The sequence below is a fragment of the Hyperoodon ampullatus genome (genome assembly GCF_949752795.1).
Source record: "Hyperoodon ampullatus genome assembly, chromosome: 2".
Lineage (NCBI taxonomy): Eukaryota > Metazoa > Chordata > Mammalia > Artiodactyla > Ziphiidae > Hyperoodon > Hyperoodon ampullatus.
The window spans coordinates 156,660,141-156,687,584 of NC_136915.1; the positions used below are offsets into that span (position 1 = coordinate 156,660,141).

The following is a 27,444-nucleotide window of genomic DNA, read 5'->3' on the forward strand; positions in this document are numbered from 1 at the left end:
AAAGTGAAAGATATAAACTAAAACTTTATACATAAGAAATTAACAATATTAAAAATAGCAAACAGACAGGAAAATATTTGCCTTGAACAAAGGACTGACTAGTTGTACTTCTTCTTTTGTGAATTCCCTATTAATAATCTATGTCCCTTTAGGGGAAAGGGATTTTTAGTTTTTCTAATCAATCTGTATAACCTTCTCATGTAAAAGGACACAAAGGAATTATCGCCTATTCCAGACCACAAATCATTAAGTAATATATTAGCTCAACCAATCTTCACAACCATTTTTTTCAGGGGGAGGTCATTTCCCCCCATTTCATTTACTCAGTTTCCTCACCTTTAACTTTCCCTAGGTCAGCTTATAAACCCAGGTCAATCACATTTCAAATCCTATTCTCTTCTCACAGTAATGCATACTACATCAAATAAACACAATTTTGAAAAGAGTAAGGACAACACTAAAATTATGGTCAACTAAGGCTATTTTAACACGGACTATCTGCATTCAGTTTGTGGCATTTTTCTTTTTTTTAATGGAAAATGCTTGTCTAAAAAAATACATTGTTATAATACTGGGATTACATAAAAGAAAATAATACAGCAAGATAAGCAATTATTAGAGTTAGTGGCAAATGTGCTAGACAGATATAAAGTGTAAAGACTGTTTTGTTCTTGCTTTTCTCCAAGCAAGTACTTTAATTTCACTCAATAATCCTGAATTAAGTTTTTTCATAAGAATTTCAATTTACCATTAGAATATAAAATATAATTTTATTATGATAAACATGACTAAGGATATTGCTAAAGGATATCATAAAATCACTATCAACAGACTAAATGTATTGAGTACATTAGATTTTATATAAAGAATGTTTTAAATAATCAGTTTGACAGATAACAATAATACAGTGAAACAAATACAGGATTTATCTGACACAGAGAATTACACAAATAATCTATCTACAACCTTATAACTAAAAGCTCAATTTAACAAAACAAAGATCAAATAATACCAATTTAAGCTTTAAAGTGAAATATGGATTTCAAGGAAGACCCAGAAATTGAAGCAGCACAGAAGTTTGAGACCACTACTATGATTTATCCTCCTTAATAACCCATAGACTGAAGAAGTCAAAGTATCAAAAAAGCACATAAAAATGGAAAAATCAAAAGAAACATAAAAAGCATCTATAAATAATAAATGAGGCCAAAATATCTATTCTAAAATTAGCTCTTCTAAAATAAGTCTCAAAGTCAACCTATTGAAGAGATAGATATTCCATTTAGGACAACTTTTTAACATCTCTATGTCTCAATTTCCTCATCAATAAAATGGATCTAAGAAGAATTTATCTTCCACAAGTACTATAAGGTTTGAATGAGATATTGGCTGTAAAGCACTTAGAAAAGGGTCTGGAGAGTAATGGCCATGTAAGTGTTGTCTATTATTATCATCATCTATATAATTATATAATAAAACACAATTTGTATCAACTAACAAAGAAAAACAATAAAAGATTAAGAGTAAAAAAAAATTCCCACCTCTTCTTAAGGATTGGGGTTTTACTGAAATGATGGATTAGATCAGAGGTTTTGTTAACTGCATGGCTGTTTTTTTAAAAAGTCCTATCTGTTAGCAATACATATCAAAGTACTACAGGAGTTCCAGGAGTTGGGGGAGAAGGGGAAAAGGAAATGAGAGAATAAACAAGAATGACAAAATGTTGAGAATCACTGAAAATGAGTGAGAGGTACATAGGGATTCATTATATTATATTATATTATACTGCATTTGAAAGTTTTCATAACAGAAAGTAAAAAAAAAAAAAGACCATCTAAAGTGTTCAATTTAATATAATGTGGTTTTTTTTTTTTTTTTTTTTTTTTTTTTTGTGGTATGTGGGCCTCTCACTGTTGTGGCCTCTCCCGTTGCGGAGCACAGGCTCCGGACGCACAGGCCCAGCGGCCATGGCTCACGGGCCCAGCCGCTCCGCGGCATGTGGGATCCTCCCAGACCGGGGCACGAACCCGTTTCCCCTGCATCGGCAGGCGGACTCTCAACCACTGCGCCACCAGGGAAGCCCTATAATGTGTTTTTAATTTTAATATTTTTAATATTTTCTTAACTCTAATAAGTGATTTTTTTTTTTAGTGGTTTCCTTTAAAAGCTCTTAAACAGCACATGATGTTCCTACTGAAAATGCATAAACATTGTATTTGGAATATACTAAGAGCTAATAAATATTTGTAAAGGGAATAAATAAAGGAATTAATGGGAGAGGCCCTTTTTCTTCAAAGATTTAAGACTAGACGGCTGTGCCAAAAGCCTTCTCAGGGTTAATTTCATGATTAGATTCATCTAAAGATGAATTCTTTCATATCCTATGGTAAATATGGATACAGTAGACAACATAAATCCATATTTAAAATAATATAAATCTACATATACAAATATTTCTGAGTTGGAAAGAAACCAGTTTTTAAAGAATGAAATATGTCCTCTAAATGTATGTATAAACTCTGCAGAGGCAACAGTGTCGCTTTACACACAGATCTTTTTCCAAATAAGTTATATAAAACATGAAGAACAAGGGGTGGGATAGGGAGGGTGGGAGGGAGACACCAGCATACCACTGTAAAGCAATTATACTACAATAAAGATGTTTAAAAAATCTTTTTAAATAAAAAATAAAATAAAAACATGGGGGCTTCCCTGGTGGCACAGTGGTTGAGAGTCTGCCTGCCGATGCAGGGGATGTGGGTTTGGGGCCTGGTCTGGGAGGATCCCACATGCCGCAGAGCAACTGGGCCCGTGAGCCACAATTACTGAGCCTGCGTGTGCGATGAAGAGTGGCCCCCTCTTGCCACAACTAGAGAAAGTCCTTGCACAGAAACGAAGACCCAACACAGCCATAAATAAATAAATAAATAAAATTTGTATTAAAAAAAATAAAAACATGAAGAACATACTTAGGTTCTAAGATTTTTAAATGACTAAAAAAAAAACTAATACGGAAAAAAAATCAGGAGAAAATCTATAGACCTCTATAATAAAAATACCTCCTTATTACAGGTTCTGACAAACCAGAGGAAAACAATGCCTGCCTCTGCATTATATTAACTGCATGCAGTGATGATTAGAAACATAGATCACTCACTGGCTTCATCACTCAACACGGTATTTTAAAAAAAGAATCCAAAGTACTGTAATATAGACAACTATGCATACAGAACTGTACAGTCACTCTCTGTGAAATATGGACATAACCTAAGAAGGTCTAGGAGAAGCAGAAAAATAAAAATCAAAGGTCTCCAAACAAAGCCTAACAGAATAAGCCAAAGCATCACTATGCCCTGCCATTTCACACTGTAATACTGCTAATTTTTTTTAAAGTTCTGCACCATTTCCCTTCATTAATGAGTCAGCATCCAAACAAATCTTAATCAGGAAGCACCCTGAGAGAACAATACTTACAAAGTTTTTGAGATGCAAGTTGTATTGACTGACCCCATAGCTTTCCATCTTGATTTTTGAGACTGTCATTGATGAAATGAACTGCAGGTATAGCTTTGTGCTGGGCATGTTTCAGGAATTTTCCTGCCTTCATACGATCCAGCTCTTGCACAACAACCCAGGGAATTATTAACACAAGCCTGTCAAAGCCTAAAAAATAAAAAGATTCCTTAGACGTCAACAAATATGTATTGAGCTACTAAATCAAACTGCTATAGGAGAATTAAAAGTTTTAAAGAAATTCACAATCTAAATGAAGAGATAATAGATAAAAATAGGAACTACAATCAGATATAAGTGTCAAGAGAATGTTACAAAAATAAATACTACTGGAAATCACAGAAGAGTAAGTTTAGAAGCTAGGTTAACCTGTAAAGGCTTTTTTTTTTTTTTTTTAAACTTAAGTTGATTGTGCTTCATATATATATACACACACATACTTAACAGCATATCCAAATGGAAATAAGTTTGTGGGGGGAAAATACCCACATCACTGTTAATATAAAGTATCAACTCAAATAAGAAAATTAGAATTGGTAAATATGTTCTATAAATACCTGAGATTTCTGTTGTCTTCAAAATTCTAACAAATTTGAGATGATTCATCAGTATATTTGTGTCAACAACAATTAAAAGCTTTTTGTCTGAAGCAGTATTTGCTAGAGAAAAAGAGCAAAGTGAGGATTTCATGACATTTGATAACAGACTTGTATAACAACTACAATTTTGATATCACAGAACTTTGATAGCATTCTTAAGGCAGTACTTTAGACAATAAAAACAAAAATGCATTTACTCCAATTCTTAAGAGAAAGAACAGTAATCAGTGTTTAATTATCCACCAGTAGAATATTGTATATTGCTTACAGGTGGATTTTAACTCAAATTAACTTGCACCAGCAGTAACTATGTTGCCAAACCCTGTACTCTATCACTGGTAGTTATGTACTTAGGAATCATAAGCTAATTTTAATGTACTCTGAAATACAACTGAAAAAACAAATATGTGTAAATGAAAGAAAAAAGATAATACTAGCACAGTTATTTCATAGGGTCATGTGAGGAACAGGTAAGTTGATGCATAGGAAAACACTTAATAAATTGAAAAATCCAATGTGAATGTAACATAGCATTACTATTTTTACAAATACAATTCAAAACAGTATACTAACATATTTTGGGTAATATCTATCATTATCTTCTCCAAGGAGTGAGAATAATCACAATTTTACTCTATAAATAAGAAATCCATGAATATAATACCTTTGAGCAATTTGCATTATTTCTGATCAGTGCTTTACAAAGCTGAAATTGTTAAAAGTTATGATTAAGAGCAAAAATAAAAGACAGCTCATAACTCTGATTACTGCCCCTTGGCAAAAGGAGAAAGAGAAAATATGTCTAACTGCTTAATAATGTGAGATATATAAAGCAAATGATGATAAGACAAATCTTAGACCTGATTCCTGTAGCTAAAAGAAATATACTTTATTATTTCAAATAAGCACATTTTAACATTTTTCCTCTAAATATTATAAAAATTGAATGTCGGCACATTAATTCTTAAGAAAATATAGGAGATCATAAAACTCTCAGATGCATATAGGACATACCAGAAGAGGAATGTACATCATCTTCCACCAAGTCAATCTCCATACTTGTTAACTCTCCAGAAGGTGGAACCACAGGTAAATCCACACTTTTTCCCACACGTGCAGCGTGAAGCTCTTCTACAATCTGCATCTAAATTGCAAAAGACCCGCAGTAAAATATTTTGAATTATTTTCTCTGCAGATTAATAAGAGAAAAAAGCAATTAATTCTTTTTTTTTTTTTTTTTTTTTGCGGTATGCGGGCCTCCCACTGTTGTGGCCTCTCCTGTTGCGGAGCACAGGCTCCGGACGTGCAGGCTCAGCGGCAATGGCTCACGGGCCCAGCCGCTCCGTGGCATGTGGGCTCTTCCCAGACCGGGGCACGAACCCGTGTCCCCTGCATCGGCAGGCGGACTCTCAACCACTGCGCCACCAGGGAAGCCCTAATTCTTAATTAATTCACTTAATATGAGATAGTTTGTGGAAAGAAAAATATTTACAAAAATATGAAAGCCACATGATAAAAGAATACAGATTTATAAACATACACAAGGTTTCTAATATAGCTCTTCTCTTCTTACTTTATTATTTCTGCAACCTTAGGCAAGCATATTATTTAACAACCATGGGTCTCAGTTTATCTACACAATAGGAATATTAAATATCTGTATCCTTTTAGTATTCTTCGTAAGGATTAAATGCAATAATGTGAAGAACCTCACCCAGAGCCCAGTACAAAACAGACTTCCAAAACAAGTTAATTCTCATTCCCATTCTCACTTCAAACTATTTTAGGAGCCAAATATGTTTTTATCTGGATGATGAGCACTTTTCCTAAGATTTCTAAGATTGTTTATGAACCATCAAAAGCTGAAATCCAGATCTTAATACCTTTCTCACTTCAGGGAAGTAGTTCCCTGATGTATTCTGATGCAAAGAAATTAAAGTATAATCTAACTTTAGAGCAGAGGTGAGAAATCTTTCTTCTATCAAGGGGCATTGACCCAAAAGACATAAAAGTATAACTGACTGTCACAAATAAAAAGCAATCAGTATGTTTTTAAAGTCTCCTTTAAATAGAAAAACACAAAGTGTTCTATGAATCTAATTTTTTTTTTTTTTTTTTTTTTTTTTTTTTTTTTTTTTTTTTTTTTTGCGGTACGCGGGCCTCTCACCGCTGTGGCCTCTCCCGCTGCGGAGCACAGGCTCCGGACGCGCAGGCCCAGCGGCCATGGCCCACGGGCCCAGCCGCTCCGCGGCATATGGGATCCTCCCGGACCGGGGCACGAACCCACATCCCCTGCATCGGCAGGCGGACTCCCAACCACTGCGCCACCAGGGAGGCCCTATGAATCTAATTTTAATTTAGAAGCAGGGAAGATAAAATTGTATGCAATAATTCTATGAGGTTCAACCAAGAGATTCTAGCTGAGAAATGAAGCAACAGGTAAAAAATAAATATGTATGTGCCCTCATTTTCATTGAACAAATGTTCATCTTGTTGCTAATTAGAAAAATGAGGCAAAACATGCTAATATCATACTGCATTTTGGCAAGCCAAGGCATAAGCATGCAAAAACATAACATTAATTTAAAATTCACGTAACTTGTGGGCCACAGGCTCCATGCTCTTTATTCAAAACAGATTAGAGGGGCTTCCCTGGTGGCGCAGTGGTTGAGAATCTGCCTGCCAATGCAGGGGACACGGGTTCGAGCCCTGGTCTGGGAAGATCCCACATGCCGCGGAGCAATTGGGCCCGTGAGCCACAACTACTGAGCCTGCGCATCTGGAGCCTGTGCTCCGCAACAAGAGAGGCCGCAACAGTGAGAGGCCCGCACACGGCAATGAAGAGTGGACCCCGCTCGCCGCAACTAGAGAAAGCCCTCGCACAGAAACGAAGACCCAACACAGCCAAAAATAAATAAATAAATAAATTAATTAATTAATTAAAAAAAGATACTCTGTCAAAACAGATTAGAGGTTATTAGAAAAAAAGCCCAAAAGGTGATAAAGTAAATGTAAATACTTCTCCAAATAGTTTTTCATGGCTTCATAAAAACTTACGTATTGAATTAGGCAGAGACATCCTGTTATTTTCATACTATCAAGGTTTTCATACTCATTATATTTTATTGAAATAGGAACCCTTTGACTTAATTTCATTAAAAATATTCAAAGTAAATAAATATATCAGTAACCTCTTGATCTGTATCTTGAATACTTTCAAGTGACACTGAAGAACATGGTGCTTCAAAACTCTGAAATGAAAAGTAATTTTATTAGTTACGAAGCATATACCTAGAGTAAGGTTTTTCAACCTTGGCACTACTGACATTTGGGATCAGGTAATTCTTTGTTTTGGGGGCTATCCTATGCGTTGTAGGATGTTTAGAAGTATCTCTTCCCTCTACCCACTAGATACCTACCCACTCCCAACCTTGACAATCAAAAATGTCTCCATTCCTTTGCCCAAGCAATTTCAGTGGAGTAATAGAGATAAAATCTGATTGTAAATGGAGTTGAAGAGAAAAGGATTTATACTTCAGTTTAAAGACAAGTAAACTATGTTGTTTGGGGGTACATACTTAAACAGTCACAATAAAAAGAAAAACAATGAACTGAAAAAAAAATGTCTCCATCAAGTCAGTTGCCAAATGCCCCCCTAAGAGGCAAAACTGCCCCCAGATGAAAAATTGCCCCTAGTATAGAAAAGCCTCATTCTATTAAGTTATGAAACATAGTAGAAATTCTTTAGGGTTTACTCATCTATATGTATACATTCCTAAAAATAGTCATATTCTAGGATAAAACATGTCACCCTAAGAAACAGAACAACCATGGCAAAGGTAAAAACAGCTGGCCTTTGGTGGTGGGAAATTTTTATCCAGGAGTAAATGAGCCATTCATAAAAGTGACATAACAAAACAAAGGGAACTTGAAGATTATTATATGGCTGAGGGAGGAAAAGCTGAAAAATGTTATCATTTATGGGTGCTTTATTTTTTGTCTCCTAGCAAAGATTGAAAATCTCAATTTTTCACTGGCACTTTTGGTGAGTGGATGAGACTTACTCAGCCCTACATACAGGTGACAAGGAACTCAGCAAAAGCCACTACTAAACCAAATCATCTTCTAAGAATTCTCCAAGCACCAAACTCACATGTATTTTACAAGACACTGTATAAAAATTACAGACCCTCTTTAAACAAGTGTATCATATGTTGCTTTATTGGGAATTCAGCTTCTACCCAAACTACCCAACATCAATCTTCACCTGATACAACACCACATACATCACACACGTAGGCCCATTATAGCTTTACTATTCCATGACCCTGGGTTTTATAATGCCTTTTCCACCTAACTTTAAATCTCACTAGAGCTTTAGGTTCTCTTCAGCTAAGGAGTGCCAACCAAGCTAGAGATTATTATAGAACTTCCTGAAACTCGTGGCATTTGAAGTCTTTTCATTCTTTTACTACTACCCTTCACTCTCTTTGACCACAGGTCACTTTCAGTGATTTCAATAAATTTTCTGTTACCTCCAAATCCAGAAAAGTTCATGTCAGTTGTCCTGGAAAACCTCCTCCTTATTATAAAAGAAAGTCTTAGTGGGTGTTAAATGTTTGCCTTTCCCTACCATGCTTTATTAAATACATGGACCGGGACAAAGCCTTCCCTAGAGATGACAAAAGGGAATAACAATAATGATGGTATAAATGGTTTTATCTGCTAGAGTGATTCCAAACTAAAAACCTGATTATACTGCTTCCGTGACTACATTTCAATGGCTCTGTACTATCTACAAGATAAAAAACAACCCTTCCCATGAGAGATAAAGAAATCCATTTTCTGGACCCTCGCTTCCTCTCCAACTTCCTCTTCTATAGATTCTCTACACATCTCAACTCAAGTCCAAATGAACAACTTAAGTGCCCACGTAGGCTCTTGCCATGCAATTTCGTAACTCTGGGCCATTACACAACTGCTCCTCTCCCCTGACAGGACAACACTTCTATTCTTTGCTCTACACATTTTTCAATACCAAGCTTAAGAACCTCCACCTTAATAAGCCCTTCCTTAACTCACTCCCACATTTATATTAATACCAGCCAAATTCCTAGGGCTCTAATATTTACTTCACTGTATTTGCAATTGTATTTTACTAATCTACCTCCCTGGGAACTTCTTGAGGGTAAAAAGCATCTTATTCATCTCTAAATGCCTAGAACCTAACACATAATAGGTATCTTTAATTAATGTTTGATAAACTGATGAATCTCTATCCCAAAGACTCATGAGAATTAAGTGGGATACCGTTTATAAACGTGGCCTATAAACCACAAATCTCTAGAACATTAGTTAGCAATGGTGAGGGGAGGGTGCAAACTGAGAAGGTCTGTATCAAAGGACTATGAAACCTAAGACACAAAAGAAGTCACTTTCTCCTAGGAAAGCATAACAGGAGTACTAAATCCAGAAAATACAGTTATTTCTTTGTAAAGTACACTCATTATTTTAGGAACATAACTATCTACTGAGGAACATATGAGGAAAACAAAACAACAAATATAATATTAAGAGGATTAGCTACTGTCAATAATACGCTAAAGATAATATATTCAAGATAAGAACAATATTTACTTGATGCTCCTGTGTCTACATGACTTTGAGTCAGATAAGACTGCTATCAAAGGAATATAAAGAGTTTTAATTCCAATAACTGAAAAGTAATCATGCAAAAATTGCTTCCCCTACAACTTAATATTCATGCTATGTATCTCTTTTGGTTTGTGTAGCAATTCTACACAGAGAGCAAAAAAACCTGTAAGATGCGGTGCAGGGATTTCTCATACTGTTCCTCAGATGTACAGCACGAGGGGAACACCAAACAATGATACAAAGATGTTTGGTAAACATACTGGAAAATTCAGACTCCTTGCTTGCATGTTACTCTACAGAACTGGTTATAGAGCACAAGAAGAAAACTGTAGCTTTCCTTTAAGAAAGCAATAAAAAGAACAAACTCAATTCTTTCCTTCTTTGGACTCCTTCAAGTTCAGTGAACAAAGAGTACTATCTCTCAAGCTCTTCTGGCCTGCCTAGTTACGATCCCTCCATTTTTCAAAGGAAGTATCTTATACTACACTTTGTAGTCTTGATTCCTAAAAGTAGGTAGGTTCCACCACCACCTGTTTTTAAGCAGTCTCTAAATTTCAGAACTTCTCAAGTTCCAAAGTTCTAAAAGTTGTCTTAAAGGTATCAATAAATAATTTTATTTGCCATAGAAAACAAGGCTGTAGCAATTAGGTTCTCAAATTAGTCCACAAATGCTGACTTATTACATAATTTAGAAGCAAAACAAGATATGCCAAGCTTTCTAGCCTGGATCTCTGTACACATAGTTCCCTTTGCCTGGAACATCCCTGCTTCTCCCATCTCACTCCACCTTGTCTGCACCTGAATAACTCCTATTCAATCCTCAGTTCTCAGTTTACTTGTTAATCCCCTCCGGTAAACCTTCCTGAATTAATCCCTCCACGGTGCACCAAGGCCATGTTAATCCCCTGCTGTGTATTCCCATATTAGGTGATAAGTACTGATCAGACCTGAGGTGGCAGTTTCTGTGTCTCCTCATATTAAGTAAGTCTCTGAAAACAAAGACAGTGACTGTGGTGCCTGGCATATAGGGCATTCAAAAAATAATTTGTTAAACGAATAGCTATTTGGAATAATAACCCCTGGATGTTCTATAGTTCCTGGAGTTAGAGAAGAGCCTAATACTGTCACAGTGCTTTTCTGATAGAACGATCTATAATGGCTTCTTTCTGTATTTTTACACATTCCCTCCTATTTTGGATCCTTGATACTTGCCAGGATAGCCTCCTAAGGAAGTTGGAATTATCGTGGTAAAATAAAAGAATCAACATTATCTTCCTGACTAAATAGAATCAGCTCTCTATGATCATTATCTATAATAGAAACAACACAAACCTAAGTACATTAAAACTCTTTGCTAAAGCCTATATTCATTTTGCACTACCTTACCTTGGTTAGGTTTTCACTAGAACTTGAATCATTACTTCTTTGATGCTCATGATATTTTCCTTCCCACTCACGAACAGTCTGCTTATACGTGGAATCTGAAAATAAATGTCCACTTTTGTGCCTTGTCAAATTTAACGAAACTTGGGAGCCTTCCAGGCATTCTTTTTTCTCCTGCTTAGTCTTTAACTTGTTAAAATCCAAACTGAAGACATTTTCTTCTACAAGCTTCTGAAGGGTTTCACGGGATTCTCCTAGGATTTTGAAATTGATCTTTCTTCTTCTAGATTCGAGGGGTTCTTTAATTATCTTGTTGGACTTATAATCCTGAGAAAATTGGATTCTCTTGCATTTCTCCAAAGCACATTTTTCAGAACTGTCTCTAAATTTATTATACCTTTCTTTCTTGAGTTCCTTCATCTTCTGCCTCTGAGCAAGTAAATGAGGCCATTTTTTTTCACTTGCCTGGCCTTCAGCTTTAGGTCTCACATCTTTGGCAATCTTAGGACTGCTGAAGTTTTTAATTCCATGGTTCAGTTCACTCTTAACATTTGTCAATTTAATATCTTTAACTTTAAAATCTACACATTTACTTATACCTTTTTTAGTTCCATTTGAAGAAGGACTCTGAGAAATAATTTGATTATCATTTGAGTATGATGTTTCTTGGAGTTTAACAAGTCCTTGGGATGAAGAACTAATTTTTGGTCTCTTTCTTGGAGTGTCAGTTTCTACATTCAGTCTGTAAAGCAGCACAGAAAACTAGGTTACATTACAATTGTACCTGATAATATGTAATATTGCACTGTATCATTTTAGTGAGGAAATGAAAGAACTGGCCTGATAGGAACTTCATAAGAAGTAAGAAATGGCTACATTAAGAATGAAGTGGAAAGGATTACTCAACAAACAGTTATTGGAATAACTGGTTTGCTATTTGGAAAAAAACCCACAAACGTACAGCTTTATATACTACCAGATGGTATAATTTCAAAGAGATTAAACACTTAAGTGCAAAATAATTATTATTTCCATAACTGCTCTACTTCATATTAAATACTTAAAAACCATAGGGGAAAAAGGGAATATTTATCTGATTTCTTAATAGAGAACTTCCTAAACTTAATAGCAGTGGGAAAAATCACAAAGGAAAACAGTAAACGTAAATGACTATTTACTTTAAAACTTTAGCATATTAAAAAATAATAAAATTAAAAGAACTTGGAAATGGCATTTACTACTTATGTGACAGCTTATTAGCCTTAGTAAATAAAAAGCTCATCAAAAAGTACTAAGACTCGGGCTTCCCTGGTGGCGCAGTGGTTGAGAGTCCGCCTGCCGATGCAGGGGACACGGGTTCGTGCCCCAGTCTGGGAGGATCCCACATGCCGTGGAGTGGCTGGGCCCGTGAGCTGTGGCCACTGAGCCTGCGCGTCCAGAGCCTGTGCTCCGCAACGGGAGAGGCCATAGCAGTGAGAGGCCCGTGTACCGCAAAAAAAAAAAAAAAAAAAAAAAAGTACTAAGACTCTAAACAAACATATGGACACCAAGGGGGGAAAGTGGCGGGGCAGGGGTAGTGGTGAGATGAATTGGGAGATTGGGTTGAAATATATACATTAATATGTATAAAATGGATAACTAATAGGAACCTGCTGTATAAATAATAAATAAAATAAAATTCAAAAAAAAAGTACTAAGACTCTAGAATAAGGCATAAACAGAAAATTAATGAAAGAGAAAAAGGGAATAGCTAATAAACACTTTGGGGAAAAAAGTCTGACTTCCCTAGAAGTCACAGACATGCTAATTACAACATACCATTTTCTTCTATCAAATTAGCAAAGATTTTTAAATAACATTAAACACCAATAAGAAATTGTAAAATGGACCCTCTCATATGTTGCTAGTGGAAATGCAAAATGATTTAACAGTTACACAAAGGAACCTGATAGTATAATTAAGAATTCTAAAAATGTTCTTATCCTTTGACTTCTTAGTAATTCGTACTTTAGAAATCTATACCAAGGAGGAAAAAAAGCAGAAATGGACTAAAAAATAATAACAGCAAGATATTCAATTCAGGGCTATTTATAAGAGGAAAAAATTAGGTACAAGATAAATGCTAAAATTTTTGAAATGACTAAAAAACATGTCATTCTATCGAATATGATAGAGTGTCATAGTCATTTCAAATGATGTTTATGAAAAGTCTTCAATGACATAACGAAACATTGATATAATATTAAGCAGAGAACAAGTAGGGCACAAATCTGTACATGTAATGCGGTCTCAACAGTTTTCTAGCATAGTAAAAAAGCTAGAAAGAAATGTGCTAAAAAGTTTTAGAAGCAGCAATAGCTAGAAGTGATAACATTTTCCTGCTTAATAAAACTAGATATTACTTTGTAGTCAGAAAGAAAGGGGAAAAAAATTCAACGAACCACAATCCATTCATTTATATCAGTAAATCCTTAAGTGCCTTTTAAGTACCTGTCACTCTGCCGGGCACTGGGAGGCAGCGGAGGACGTAACAAATACAGTCCGTACCCCCAATTAATTTACCGTCCAGCAGGGGAGAAAGAGATGGTAAATAAGTGACTTTTCAAATAATTAATTATGCAAGAGCAAACTAGAAACATCTCAGAGTTTCTATAGGAGTTTCACCTGAGTCTTCATCTAGTTTTACTTTCTTTACTATCTCTTTCTACAAAAAGACTGCCTATCATTATTTATCTGTTAATAAGTAGCAATAAAACAAAACTTTAATAGGACCCTAGCTTGACACTTAATAGTATATCATGTAAGACATCAACTGTATTAAAGAAAAATCAGAAAAACAACAAACAAAAGAAAAATTTTAACAGGACCCTGTAGTTTTCTGAGCAGTTTAAAATTCCTATTTTATTTTTTTTTTCACAACAGCCCTGTACTGCATATTTCACAGCAATCTATGCACCATGGTCCATATGGTCATAATTAATAAAAACTCAGCATTATAATACCTTTTAAAAGACCAACAAAATTAAATCTTAAAAGTTACCTCTTATCAACTAGTTTTGCAAAATGCTATATTGTGATAATGCAGTTGTATATTTGCAACCCAAAATACTAAAGTTCTGAGATCTTTTTAGACATGTTAGACATATAGCAAATACTTCTTTTTTATGACTGACTTAAGCGTAAACTCAATATCAGCTGAAGCTAAATATCACCATCCTATATTGAACTCCTGTTATACAAAAATAAATGTGAAATCTTGTCAAAAATTTAATTGTTATAATTAGATTATTTAAAATTTTAGTAACCAAGGTTTTACTTTAATTTTTTTGGCCACGCCACGCAGCATGTGGGGTCTTAGTTCCCCGACCAGGGATCGAACCCATGCCCCTGCAGTGGAAATACGGAGTTTTAACCACTGGACCACCAGGAAAGTCCCAAAATTTAGTAACCAATGTTTTAAAACATGATATACAGCAAGAAAAATAACTGCTCAACATTACTAGTGGCTAGATTACTCCATTAGCCATCATAATGCACATTTAGGATATTAAATCACATACTAAACTTTCAACTTAGGTCAAATGAAGAATAAAGTACTTTTTAGTTAATTCTGCCAATAATGGGTACTGCTGATGGCAATAGTACCATCTCTCTAATACTAACTGAGATAAAACTTATCTCCTTTCAACTCCTAGACTTAAAGATTTGGCCAGTGGGGTTGTGATGCAATTTTTATTGAAGAAATCCCACAAACTGTGTGCAACTTGACGAAATGCTTTCTGAATATTTTCAAAAGACTGCTGCCTTTGCTTATATTTTTATTGCTAATAAATTCATGTATATGCACTTAAACCAAGGATCTGGAATTGTGGTAACAATACAGTGTAACTGGCTTTCAGGATGACAAAATTCTCTCTGATTTTCCACCTACATCTCAGCTTTCAATGTTTGCACATCAATTTCGGGACCTTTCCTGTAGTTGAATAGGGAGATCTTTCCGGAAGATGTCATGTATCATAAAGAAATATTTATAACCTTAAGGCAAATAAGTTTGTTTACTGCTCCAGGAAGTAAACAACAACCTCAAATGAATCATTTTCTCTGCAGGCAACCAATGGTCATGAGAAATCCTGCATTACTGATATTGATATCTACTAAGCACGGTATTACATCTTTCTTTTGTCCAATCAACATTTCAAATATATACCACATTGTTTAAATGCACAACAAGGTCGTTCTGAAGTATACTGTATGCCATATACTTTTGTCTTTGACAAAAGAAAATTTCACTACGAGTTACATCTAAACTACTCACCAACATCTGAAAGTAAATAATCAGAGATTAACAATAAATCTAGATGCTTTGCACTGTTCATATTACTGATATTGTTACTCTGATTAGACATGGTAATAACCCACACAATAGCATGGTCATTGATCACACTTGGGTTCAGAGATACAGAAATGTCATTGAATAAGACATTCAACTATTCAGTGATGCAAGGGCTGAAGCCAAGTAGCAGATTTTGAGTAAATACTGACGCCAGGTTGAACTTCATTGCATCCTTAGAATAATTTTGATCCTATTCTCAAAATAATTCAACATTATTTTTTCCTCTTCCCAGAGACTATATGAATAAGTCCAAGGGGGTTGAGTATATAGATCAGAACTCCATTTACACTCTTATACATGGATATAAAATCAAGGCTAGAAAATGTGTTCTTAAGCAAAAGGTAACTAGTGAAAAATCAGGCAGTGTTTTCGAACTTAAATTTTTTTTAAAAGATACTAGTACAAAAGGCATTAAAAAGCTGAAAAATTTAGAAAGTGATAGTCAATATAACATGAAATTTGTGACAGAGTATACTTCAACAGATAATAATATAGAGACAAAAATTCACACAAAAAAGAAGATGATTCAAAAGAAAAACTGAAAAAGAGTCAGAGGCAAGCTGGATTTTTTGATTTTAGCAAACATTAACTGAGCTTGTCAGGGAAGCATAAGTTTTATTCATAGATTTAATGCCACTTTAATTGTTTTCCTGTAACTCCTTGTTTTCAGAGAAACTTTGATCTTACCAACTTTTATCATGCATTATACTTATTTACCCCCATTAGTGGCAAGAATTCCTTCACCACAAAATTCTCTGAATTTTTTACCCAAAGAACACAGAAAACTAAGGAGAAATAATCTCCATTATTTCTAACACTATTCTCCAAGTTCTCTAGTTGTAGCCATGACCTGTTTTTAATTAACATGGTTTTAGACCCTTACCAATTCAATAAGATACATATTCTCTTCATGGGTAATATGCAAAGATAATTTATCCAAAATTATTAAATCAGCCTCATAATCTCTTCCATTACTATATATAATGAAGTTATGTATCTTATAAGGGTGCGTCAAAATCAAATTACTTGAGATAAAAATTTACATTTTATTTGAAAATAGTATTTACATAGCATAGAATTCTGACAGATTTCTCATTTCACTCAACTTTTTCTTAAATTTATACAAATATTAAGAAAATTAATCATAATCTGTGATTTAGCTATATTTGCTGCAAAACAGTACTAAACAAAGGATTTTGTGAATCTAAGTATTTAGTCTCATAATTAAAAGCTAAAAAAAGTGAAAATATATCAAGAAAAAGAGAAAACTTACCTTTTCAGTTCTTGTCTTCTTTTTACATTACAGTACAGAATATCTGTATGATCTGATTTCTGAAAGAAAAAGATATCATTTAGGAAATATAAATTGTGCACTGGGGAAGGAGATTGGGAGACGGTATTTTTTCCATACCTATGTGTTAGTGAATAGGTTGACACAATAATTTACTAAATCTTTCCAATAATCTTGTGAGACAGCTATTATTATCATCTCCGTTTTACAGATAAAGTACCCAAGGCTCAAACAGAGCAAAAATATCCTCAACATCACAGAGCAAGTTAGTAGCAGAGCCGTGATCTGAAACCAGATCTGTCTACCCTCTCTATTCTACCACCCTGTCTCTCTATGTATTCTGGGGACAAGAGCTAGGCACAAGAAAAATAATAGAGAAAGAGGGTATAGTCCCTGTCCTAAAGAGTTCAGAGTACAGTAAAAGGATAAAGTAGAAAGAAGTAGAAGGATATGTACAAATAACCTAATATAAAGGACATAAGTGTCAAAGCAGGACAATAAATAGTAAGTTGTAAAAAGAGTTCAAAACCTCAAACACCAAAAGTTGGAATGTATCTAGGAAAAATAGGTAGACAAAAAATATGCTAAAAATTGAACATATATTGAATAAAGATTAACAGGTAAAAGAAAAAGGCATTCTCAGTTAGAAATGCTTAGGCATTCTAAGAAGCTGGAGGCTACTGGTGTAAATTCAGCAGAGAGAAAATAAACTTGCCTCGCTAGAAGCAGGACTGTTTTGAGGAAGAAGAAAAAAGAAAACTGGATAGTTAAGGTGTGACCAAATTTAAGAGGGTCCTAAATGATAAACTAAAAAAGTAAGTGAAGATTTTTCAACAGAGGAGAAATATGATGAAATTAGTGTTTTAAGAAGTTTAATAAAGCAAGAATAAATTGCAACAGCAGTTTCATTATGTGAAAATAAATTCTTAAAAACCCAATTCTGCATTCATGGAACTTTCACAACTACCTTCTCTTATTACCTACAACAACTGTGTAGCTATCCTGATATACACCTAACTCCCACTTGAATATGATGAGTACTTCACAACCACCCATGTACTAGGTTAATGTGTTTGGTCTGCTGTCACTGTTTCAAATTACTTGTGAGACAGTGGAAAGAAATCTGGACATGGCTCTGTTGCTGCAAATAATTTTGTGTACTTTGACAAATCACTTAACTTTCTGGATCTCTATTTCTGAATCGGAAAGTGCAAACACTGTATGTGCCTTGGCTATCTTAAAATGAAATTGTAAAGATAAATACAACCATATATGGGGAAAGACCTAAAAACTGTCTAAATTTATATTCATGCTGTCTAATCCCGCATAATAGGGTCTATTAGCACAAAGAAACAAAGAACTTGATAAATGCTTTTTAGTGAGCAGCAGAAAGAAAAAACTGGTTTTCTGTGTATTGGCTATCAAAAAGTAAGAAAAATATAAAGAAAAAAATTAATGGAAAAGTAGTGGGGGAATTTATATCATAAACCTTCTAACTGCACATTAAAACTTAAATATAAATAATTTTTAGAGTTAGTTACAGTATCTCAACACTCACCAGTTTTCTCTTCTCTGTTGAAACTGATATTACAGAACAAGCTGAACTAGTAGAATGTGCTGAGGTTTTTTTCTCTTTCTTATCCTAAAAATGCCATTTGGAAAAAAAGGAAAGAAAAGCACAAAATAAGCACAGCATAAGAGAGCATTATTTCATCACTTACTATAAATCAAGATTCTTTCTACATTAATAAATTTCAGAGAACAATGTTTAAGGACATACAAACATTGGTAAGAGGAAGGAAGACCCAACTAGAAATCAGAAGATGTAGGTGCTCTTGAACTAGGGATGAGATGGGATACAGGCGCTACAGCAGAAGGCTGCAGACGACTCAGACAAGGACACTGAGAAGTGGCACTGCCATGGTGGAATTCCGTCTTCTACAAAGCAAAACCATATATCCAGTTATTTTTCAGTGGATCCTGAATTCAGTAGACCCAGGACAAACATATTTTGAGTACCTATCATGTATCAAAGACATTCTTCTAGACAGTGAGGACAGATTAATGGAAAAACAATAAAAGTCTCTGCCCTCATGGAGGTTAAAAACTAGTGCAGGTATTTACAAATAAGCAAATAATATATTTAGTGTGTCAGATGATGCTATGGAAAAAAAATAAAGCAGAGAGGGCTTCCCTGGTGGCGCAGTGGTTGAGAATCCACCTGCCAATGCAGGGGACACGGGTTCGTGCCCCGGTCCGGGAAGATCCCACATGCTGCAGAGCGGCTGGGCCCGTGAGCCATGGCTGCTGAGCCTGTGCGTCCGGAGCCTGTGCTCCGCAACAGGAGAGGCCACAACAGTGAGAGGCCCGCATACCGCAAAAAAAAAAAAAATAATAAAATAAAATAAAGCAGAGAAAGGGGTCAGGAAGGGCTGACAGGCAAGGGTGAGGCAGTTGCAATTTTAAACAGAGTAGTCAAAAGAGGCCCCACTGGTAAGTTGACATCTGAAGAGAGACCTAAAGAAATGAAGGAACAAACCCTGTGGATATCTAGGGAAAATTTTTCAATTCAAAGGGAGTAACAGCAAGCACAAAGTCCCTGAGGCAGGAATGTGTCTGGCTTATTGGAACAACAAGGAAGCCAAGAAGTGGAGAAAGCAAAGAGAGAATGTAATGGAGATGAGATGGGGAGAGTAGTTCACTTTGTCAGCCCCAGCAAGGACTTCAGCTTTTTCTCTGAAGTGGAAAACCACGAGAAAATATTGAGCAGAGGAGTGACATGATCTTACATCTTAATAGGATCACTCTGCTGTTATGTCAAGAACACAAGAAGGCAAAGGTCAAAGCAGGGAGATCAATTTAGAAACTACTGAATAACCTAGGAAAGCAAGTTGATTGCCTGGATCACGGTGATAGAAGTAGAGGCGGGGGCTTCCCTGGTGGCGCAGTGGTTGAGAGTCCGCCTGCCGATGCAGGGGACACGGGTTCGTGCCCCGGTCCGGGAAGATCCCACATGGCACGGAGCGGCTGGGTCCGTGAGCCATGGCAGCTGAGCCTGTGCGTCCGGAGCCTGTGCTCCGCAACGGGAGAGGCCACAACAGTGAGAGGCCCGCGTACCGCAAAAATAAATAAATAAATAAATAAATAAATAAATAAAATTAGAAGTAGGGGCGGCAATCAGACTCTGCTGGTAGAATTTGCTGATAGATGGGATGCAGGTAGAGCACGAAGACCAGGGTTCCGGCCCAAGCAACTGAAAGAATGTTATTGAAGTTTACTACGCTGGGAGAACTGAGGCTGGGCACTTGAAAGATTATAGTTTAAGAAGATGAGAAGGGGGCTTCCCTGGTGGCGCAGTGGTTGAGAGTCCGCCTGCTGATGCAGGGGACCCGGGTTCGTGCCCCAGTCTGGGAAGATCCCACATGCCATGGAGCAGCTGGGCCCGTGAGCCATGGCTGCTGAGCCTGCGCGTCTGGAGCCTGTGCTCCGCAACGGGAGAGGCCACAACAGTGAGAGGCCCACGTACCACAAAAAAAAAAAAAAAAAGAAGAAGATGAGAAGGAAGCACAAAGGACACCGCCAAGCCTCAGTTTCTTCATCTGTATAATTGGGATAAAAACAGTACCTACCTCATAGAGCTGTGAGGAATAAACAAAATAATGCAAGTAAAGAATGAGAATAACAAGTGACTTTTCCTGGGTCAGAAGGGAAGAACAAAATATTTACATATCTCATTTTAAAACTGAGGTGTATTTTTTTCATTTTACAAAAATAAAGTGTAAAAAAGGGTATCTTTAGGTCAACAAACCAGAATTCTTACTTCTTCATCAACATTGGGTGATGGGGCGGTGCCTTTTCTCTGAGATTTCTCTTTTTTTTCGTAAGATTCTTTGCTGGACATTTTGAAAAGCTAAAATAAATATCAAAAGCACATTATGTTTTACCACTGCCACAACAAAAACATTAGAAATTATTCTTTTTTCAGTTCCTTGAAGACTGGAGTTTTACAAAATAATCTCCATATTTTGTCCATTCTCAAGGTGACAGGATTCTCTCATTGTTCCACTTTATTTTACTTACATTCTCCCTCATAATGATCTGTTCCCCTCCTTCAGCTTCATCTATTACCTTTTTAGGAATGACTCTCAAAACTATGCCTTTAGCCCTGACTTCTCTCTCAAGCATCACAACACCATTATCAACTGCCTGCCAGACTGCTGTATTTTGCCCCACCTATATATACCTCAAAACTAACTAGTCAAAAGTCTTCATTTTTCCCAACACACCCTCCGTCACTCACTGAGTGAGACTTCAGGCAAAATACATACGTTTTTTGAGCCCTTGTTTCATTATATGTAAAATAGAGACAACTCATCTGAGAAGGTTTTTGAAGAACTCAGATGAAACTATGGATGTAAAAATACCTTGTACAGGATAGTACACAGTAGGGTCTTAACAAATGCTGGCTTACGTGGTTGTCTTTCTTCTACCTGAGCTTCGTGAAGAATATGCTGTATTGAAAACCGAGGAGGTGTTCACAAATGCCTGCTGAGTGAATGAATGAGTGAATTTTTCTTCCCCAGAATATTCATTGTTCATTCTGAGCCACTTCCAACTCTTGCTGATCCAGTCCCTCTGTCCACTTCCCATCCCAGTCTCACTTTTCCAGCCCTGTTCTGGATCAAATCTATACTGTTAGTTACTGATAGGAAAACAAACAAACAAACACACAAACATAGTCATTCCTTATGGTCATAAACACTCTCAAGATAATGTATACAACCATCCTGTACTGGAACGTAGAGGCCAGAGATTGGGAATATCACCAGGTTTGTTGGGGCAAGAGGATGTAAAAGGGGTCCAGAAGCAAAGTCCAAAGGAGAGTTTATTGCTGGCAGTGATATGTATTGACACTATGAACATAACAAAGACTAGAAACCAAGCAATTGCAACTACTCCTGGTCAATCATGATCACACTAAGTGAAGTTCTATAAAAGAATGATCAATTACACTAAATCAAACTTTTAGAATGTTTTGATGATTATGGAAGAAAGAATAAAAATGCTGATAGCTAACAGAAATCTAGTAATAATAAAAATTAATAAAAGAATAGCCAACATAAACTTCTAAGAACAATTCTAAATTACCTAGAAATTTTGCTTTGTAAGATAATTTATGGCAATAATTGAATTCACAGTTCAGCTTTCAGATTAGAAGAATAATCTTCATTTCTCTTTCTTGTTCCAAGGATCCCATTCCATGGGAGTCTTGGGGGGTGAAGCAGGGGAAGGCATAATGAAAAATAATAACTTCCATGAGATGAACTGCTTAGAGGCAATGGACTGGTTATGTTACCTCTTACAATTTAAACCCATTCACATTGTGCTGTGAATACAAAAAAACACAATTGAACCTGTTACCCATAAGACAAACTGAAAAAAAAAAACACTGCAGATAGTGGACTATCAAAGGAAAAACACCCATATGTGTACTATGACAAATGTTTTATACTCATATTAGTGTGAAATTCATATTGATCCTATGGAAATCAAAATACAAACTAAATGAGGGGAGACTTCCTGTGCCGGCCAGTCTCCAAAATGGCTCCTGATGAACTCTGCTACCTGGTAATTACAGCCTTATGTAGCCCCCTCTCACAGTTAATACAGACAACCCACGTAACCAGGATATTGCTATATGGTAGTATGTGGCTAGGTCTAATAAGACATTATGGCTTCTGCCTTACTCTACCTTGAATTGTTCACTCTAGGGAAAGCCAACCACCATATCATGAGGACATTCAAATAACCCAAAGAGAAGCCCACCAAGGAAGAACTGAGACTTCTTGCCAAAAATGAATCAACTGCCAGGCATGTGAATGAGCCACCTTTGAAGCTAATCCTGTAGCCCAAAGAAAGCCTTCACATGGCAGCATCCCTGGTAGGTATCTTCACTGCAGTCTCATGAGACCCATTGCCAGATATACCCAGAAAGCCATTTCTGAATTCCTGACCCATACAAACTGTGGGGTAATAAGTGTTTTTGTTGTTTTAAGCCACTAAGTTTTGAGATAACTTAGGCAGCAACAGATAAGTAATATACTCACTTAATATGATTCTTCCAAACTCTGAAGACACCTTCTTCAGGATGTCTCAAGAGCAGGGACCATGCTTAGAAAATTAAAATTCCCACAGAATGCACAGGCTAAAAATCTAACCCATTTCATCTCTGGTTTCCAGCTGGTATTAATGAGATTGACATACCGAATCAAGCTTTCAATGAACCATCTAGTCTTTTAGAAATTAAAAAATCACTGGTTCTTGGATTATGCGCAAATATCTACTACTCATGTCTGTAAGTTATAACGTGTTATGCCATTTTTTAATCAACTGTTACGAGCAGTGAGGCAGCATACATCCAGGAATAATAGTTAAAACTTGGGGATGGGGCCACGAAGAGGGCTTTAGAACTATAATTCACGAAAACTTCCAGGGGATAAATTGTGTTTCCATTAAATTGGGGAGGAGGGGGGGAAAACCCTCCAAATATACTTCCTAGGTACTGGGGGGTTGGAGGGAGGACCAGATCTTGTTTTGAGTGTCAAATTGCCAAATAATCACACTCGCTCTCCCCTGCGGACTGAAACAAATAGAAAATAAATAGACCAATGAGATAAGCATTAAGTATCAGCTTTATTAACTAGGAAAACCAAACTGAAGTGCGAGAACCTGAGACTAAAAAGAGTTTCCCTCTCCTGCCCTGCTGCCTGTAACATTCGGACCAGTTCCAGGCAGAGTAGCCAGAAAACTCAAAAATTTTCCCCTTGCCTACCCCAGCGGGCTTGAAGGAGCGCGGCTTAAGCTCAAGCAGGCTCAGAGAGTAAAGGCAAGAGAAGTACGGGGGCCGGGGAACTCACTTCCATACGCCTTGAGGAATGTGAATCGCATCAGTCAAGTGCCCCGAAGCTCAACATATTAACGAGCTTTGGGTATTAACAGCCTAAATATAAGCACAGGGCACTCCCCCCGCCCCCACCCGGCCAAATTCCCTATCCACAGGAATCTTACAGCCACGGCGCAGCGCTGATACTGGGAATACGTAGGTTAGGGCAAAAATAAAAACAAAAGGAAAAGAGTGTTCGGGTCACGGTGTGCGTGAAGGTGCGAAATGAGGAGCAGACCCCCAACTCGAAGTCCACCTGACTGACTGGCGAGCTTGTCAGCGTCCTGTAAACCGCCTAGGCCCACGGGCTCGCGTACTCACAAACTTGACCCTAGCCGGGGCGAGGGGCAGCCTCAGAGGAAGGGCCGGGCCAGAACCCCACCCTCCACAGAGCAGGCTCAACCCCGGGTCCGCCCCCAGAGTCGCCCAGCCCAGGCTCGAAGGGACCCGGAATCCTCCGTCCGTCCCGCCGGCCGCCCGCTACGGTACCGGAGTGAGGCGCGGAGCCTGCCCAGCGTAACGTCAACGATTCCCACCCACCCCGCCCCGGCTCCCTACCTTATTCACCAGCCCTCGCGCCGGTGGCGACTCGTGACGCCCAGGCCAAGGGAAAAGGACCCCGAACCCGATGCCCGCTGGGAAGTGTAGTTCTGCGCTCTGAGGCAGGGTACCGCTCGAACGCTCCCGAGCGTTTGTTTAGCTTTGCGTTCACTTCCTCTGAGGACTTGGAACTCCGGCTCCGCCCCCCCCGTGCGGCGCGGTGCACCCTGGGTATTGCAGTTTTGGCTGGATTCGGTGGTTGACGACTGGGACGGAGACGCACCGCGGAAACGGAACTCTCTGACCTCATTGGACGCCGTCCCCAGCCCGCTCCTGCGCAGTCTGGGCTGGCGTCGTAACGTCTCGGGGAAAAGGAAGCGGATGGGACCGCGAATCGCTGTCTGTTGCTTTTTATTTTTCTGCTGACTGGATTTGGTCCCTGGTTCTTCGTCTTTTGTCTGTTGCACGCATCCCGCCCTCCCCATTTGTTTCCCCACTCCTCGGATCCGGCCCTCTGGGCTTTCACGCCAGTTGTCTCACCCCGCCGTGAGCCCCTCCTGGTCCCCGGTCGGGCCTGGCAAGGAGGCGGTAACTATGGAGAATATGGCGGAGGAGGAGCTGCTGCCCCAGGAGAAGGAGGAGGAGGTGGAAGTGGCCCAGGTCCAGGTCCCGACCCCGGCCCTGGACTCGGCTCGGGTCCCAGCTCCGGCCCCGGATTCGGCTCCGGCCTCGGCCCCGACTCCGGCCTCGGCTCCAGTCCCAGCCCCTGCCCTGGCCCAGGCTCCGACCCTGTCCCCGTCCCTAGCCTCTGCCCCTGATGAGGCTGAAAGCAGTAAGTGCAGGAGGCCCAGATCTGTCTGCCGCAGGAGAAGCGAGAAAGTGCGCCTTGCTGGGAAGTAGGGGAGGCCCTTCTCCCCTGGGATGGTTTTTGTGGGGAAAAGCAGTTTTAGAGAAATGGGGGGAGGAAGGAGGAACCCGTATAGCTGGTAAAACGGGTGTAGGATGGGGGAAGGCATCTCCACAAACCTTGGGGACCTCACAGTGAAGGATCTGTGGGGGGCAGGTGTGCTGCAGATAGAAGGAAATAATGAGGTTGTGGGCTTCTTCGTTAAAGGGAGTCTTTTTTTGGTACAGAAATTAGAAGTTACACCTAATTTGGTAGTTTCCCTCTCAGCCCCGTCTGCCATGGTTCACTAAGTCCTTTAAAATAGGATAGAGTAACCGAGGCAGCCTGTTTACTGTAGTAGATGCTAACTGCCAAGATTTAGCAGCCGTTGCTGTCAATTAGCTTTTGTGCCTCGACAGAGGCAAGAGATGGGTTTTTCTCATTATTTCATTTTCTTTAGCAGCTTGCTTCCAAAAAGAATTTGAGGCTGATGAATAGTTTAAGAAAGAGTCGGCTAAATTACAGATGTCTTCCCTCAGACATAAATACCAATTGAATTTTGTACGTTTTCCCATCAGAAGTCGGCTGTTGAAAATTAATAGCCCGTATTATTGTGCTTCTGAATGTGCTTGCATGTTTTCTAAGTGATGATTTATTGGACCATAAAGGAATTTAAAAGATTGATAAGTAACACTTTCTTAAGAATCTTCTGAACATTTTCAAATGTAAGGTCTAAGAAAGTTTTCTTTAAAAATTTAGTCCCAAAATTGACCTTTATGCTCTTTCTGAATCATAACAAAATATCTTAAATTAATTCGTTGTCTTTCCTACTTCTAAGCCAGTTGTGAGATTAATGTTTATAAAACATTTGGACAGTTATAATCTAATAGAATTATTTTACAATTTTAAAACAACATATAAATTGTTATAGTAGATTTAAGAGTAGGGCAGATCACAGAAAAGACAAAGTCAGCAGGCCTCTGGTAGGCTCCTCCTCATCACAGAAGATCAGAGCTAGTAGGTGCAAAATAAGGCCAGTTGTTTCTTCATCCACAACTACAATGAGGGAGGAGGAGGAACACTCCTGAGTAAGGTATCCTCCCTAACTCATCTCTAGATGGGATATTTTTATGTTTATCAGAGGTGATTGAACAGCTTTAGGGAATGCATGCCTTCTCCACCTCCCCACCATGAAGAATATGTTGAATATAGTTTGGAAAGATTTCTTCATATATTCCAAAATTTACAAGTATGTAATCTGAAGAATGCATGATGTTTGAGAAACCTAAAAAATGCATTGCTGGGACAAGTAGGTAATGACTGAGAATCTGAAATGCATTAGAAACATATTAATCACATTTTAAAAATTATTTTTAGATGGTCTAGTTAGCCCTCTGAAATCAGTCTTAACTGGGCAAGATGAAGATGGCATATCTGAAATAGAATTGAAAACTGAGGAAAAAGAAGTTTTAAAAGAACCTCCTAGCATCTTGGACTCATCTGATTTAACAAGAGGTTTGCCTATTGACTTCTGGATTAGTGTGTTACAAAAAGATTGAGTGATTTTAAGTACAGATTGACTGATAACTACTGTGTTGAACCAGAAAGTGATTTCAGAGATGTACATAGGCATATCAGGACTCTTTAGACAGATCTTTTAGAGCTTACTTCAATAGCGGGCCACAGGATTTTCAGTTTTCTAGCTTACCAGGCCCCTTTCACTTACTTTGTACTACTTAGTAGTTGGAATGATTTAAATAAGCACATTGTTATGTAGCACTATATATCTTGTTTTACACACACAGATCTTTGAACTATGGAAGCCAAAAGCTTTCATGATTTCAAATTATATAGGTTGGTTTGTACACGTGGATTCATTGCCTGAATCTTACTAGACAGTAAGGTCAGACACCTAACAATTAAAGGTTTTTGTAATGTGGGAAAAATTTTTACCTGTTTATAGAAATCATCTCATTGTAAGTCATTTGAACAATACCTGATATAAGAAGTTAAACAATAGCATTTGTTGCTCCTTGTTTTTCTCATTTTAGAATTAGGTAAAAATTGTTTTTTTTAATAAATTTTAGCAGGAATGTCTGACAGTGCTGAATTGAATTCCAAAATTATTGACTCAGTGTGCTACTGCATCCAAAAAGACTAGTGATTTTTGTAAAAAATTAGTTTAAAACTTTAGTGCCTGTGGTGTGCAAGTTACTGCACTAGGCACTTAACCGTTACAAA

General features: G+C 37.6%; 2 protein-coding genes across 4 annotated transcripts in view; one reads left to right on the forward strand and one right to left on the reverse strand.

The window, feature by feature from the left end:
* LOC307049107 (E3 ubiquitin-protein ligase RING2) overlaps positions 1–27,444 on the reverse strand; it is a gene marked incomplete at both ends in the record, with an annotated part of 167,266 nt that overhangs the window by 68,318 nt on the left and 71,504 nt on the right. The window contains 8 exons of the mRNA XM_079698484.1: positions 3,475–3,663; positions 4,071–4,172; positions 5,127–5,256; positions 7,304–7,363; positions 11,154–11,892; positions 16,817–16,875; positions 18,393–18,476; positions 20,655–20,744. Coding sequence (XP_079554610.1) covers positions 3,475–3,663; positions 4,071–4,172; positions 5,127–5,256; positions 7,304–7,363; positions 11,154–11,892; positions 16,817–16,875; positions 18,393–18,476; positions 20,655–20,744 — 1,453 coding nt within the window. The remainder of the gene's footprint in view (positions 1–3,474; positions 3,664–4,070; positions 4,173–5,126; positions 5,257–7,303; positions 7,364–11,153; positions 11,893–16,816; positions 16,876–18,392; positions 18,477–20,654; positions 20,745–27,444) is intronic.
* Positions 24,877–27,444, forward strand: part of TRMT1L (tRNA methyltransferase 1L) — a gene marked incomplete at its 5' end in the record, with an annotated part of 35,357 nt that continues 32,789 nt past the window's right edge. For 2 of the 3 annotated variants that reach the window (XM_079698618.1, XM_079698619.1), the window contains one exon: positions 24,912–25,149. In XM_079698618.1, the coding sequence (XP_079554744.1) occupies positions 24,912–25,149 (238 nt within the window). Of the gene's footprint in view, positions 25,150–26,580; positions 26,719–27,444 lie in introns of all 3 variants that reach the window. The other variant, XM_079698620.1, reaches the window with a different exon arrangement.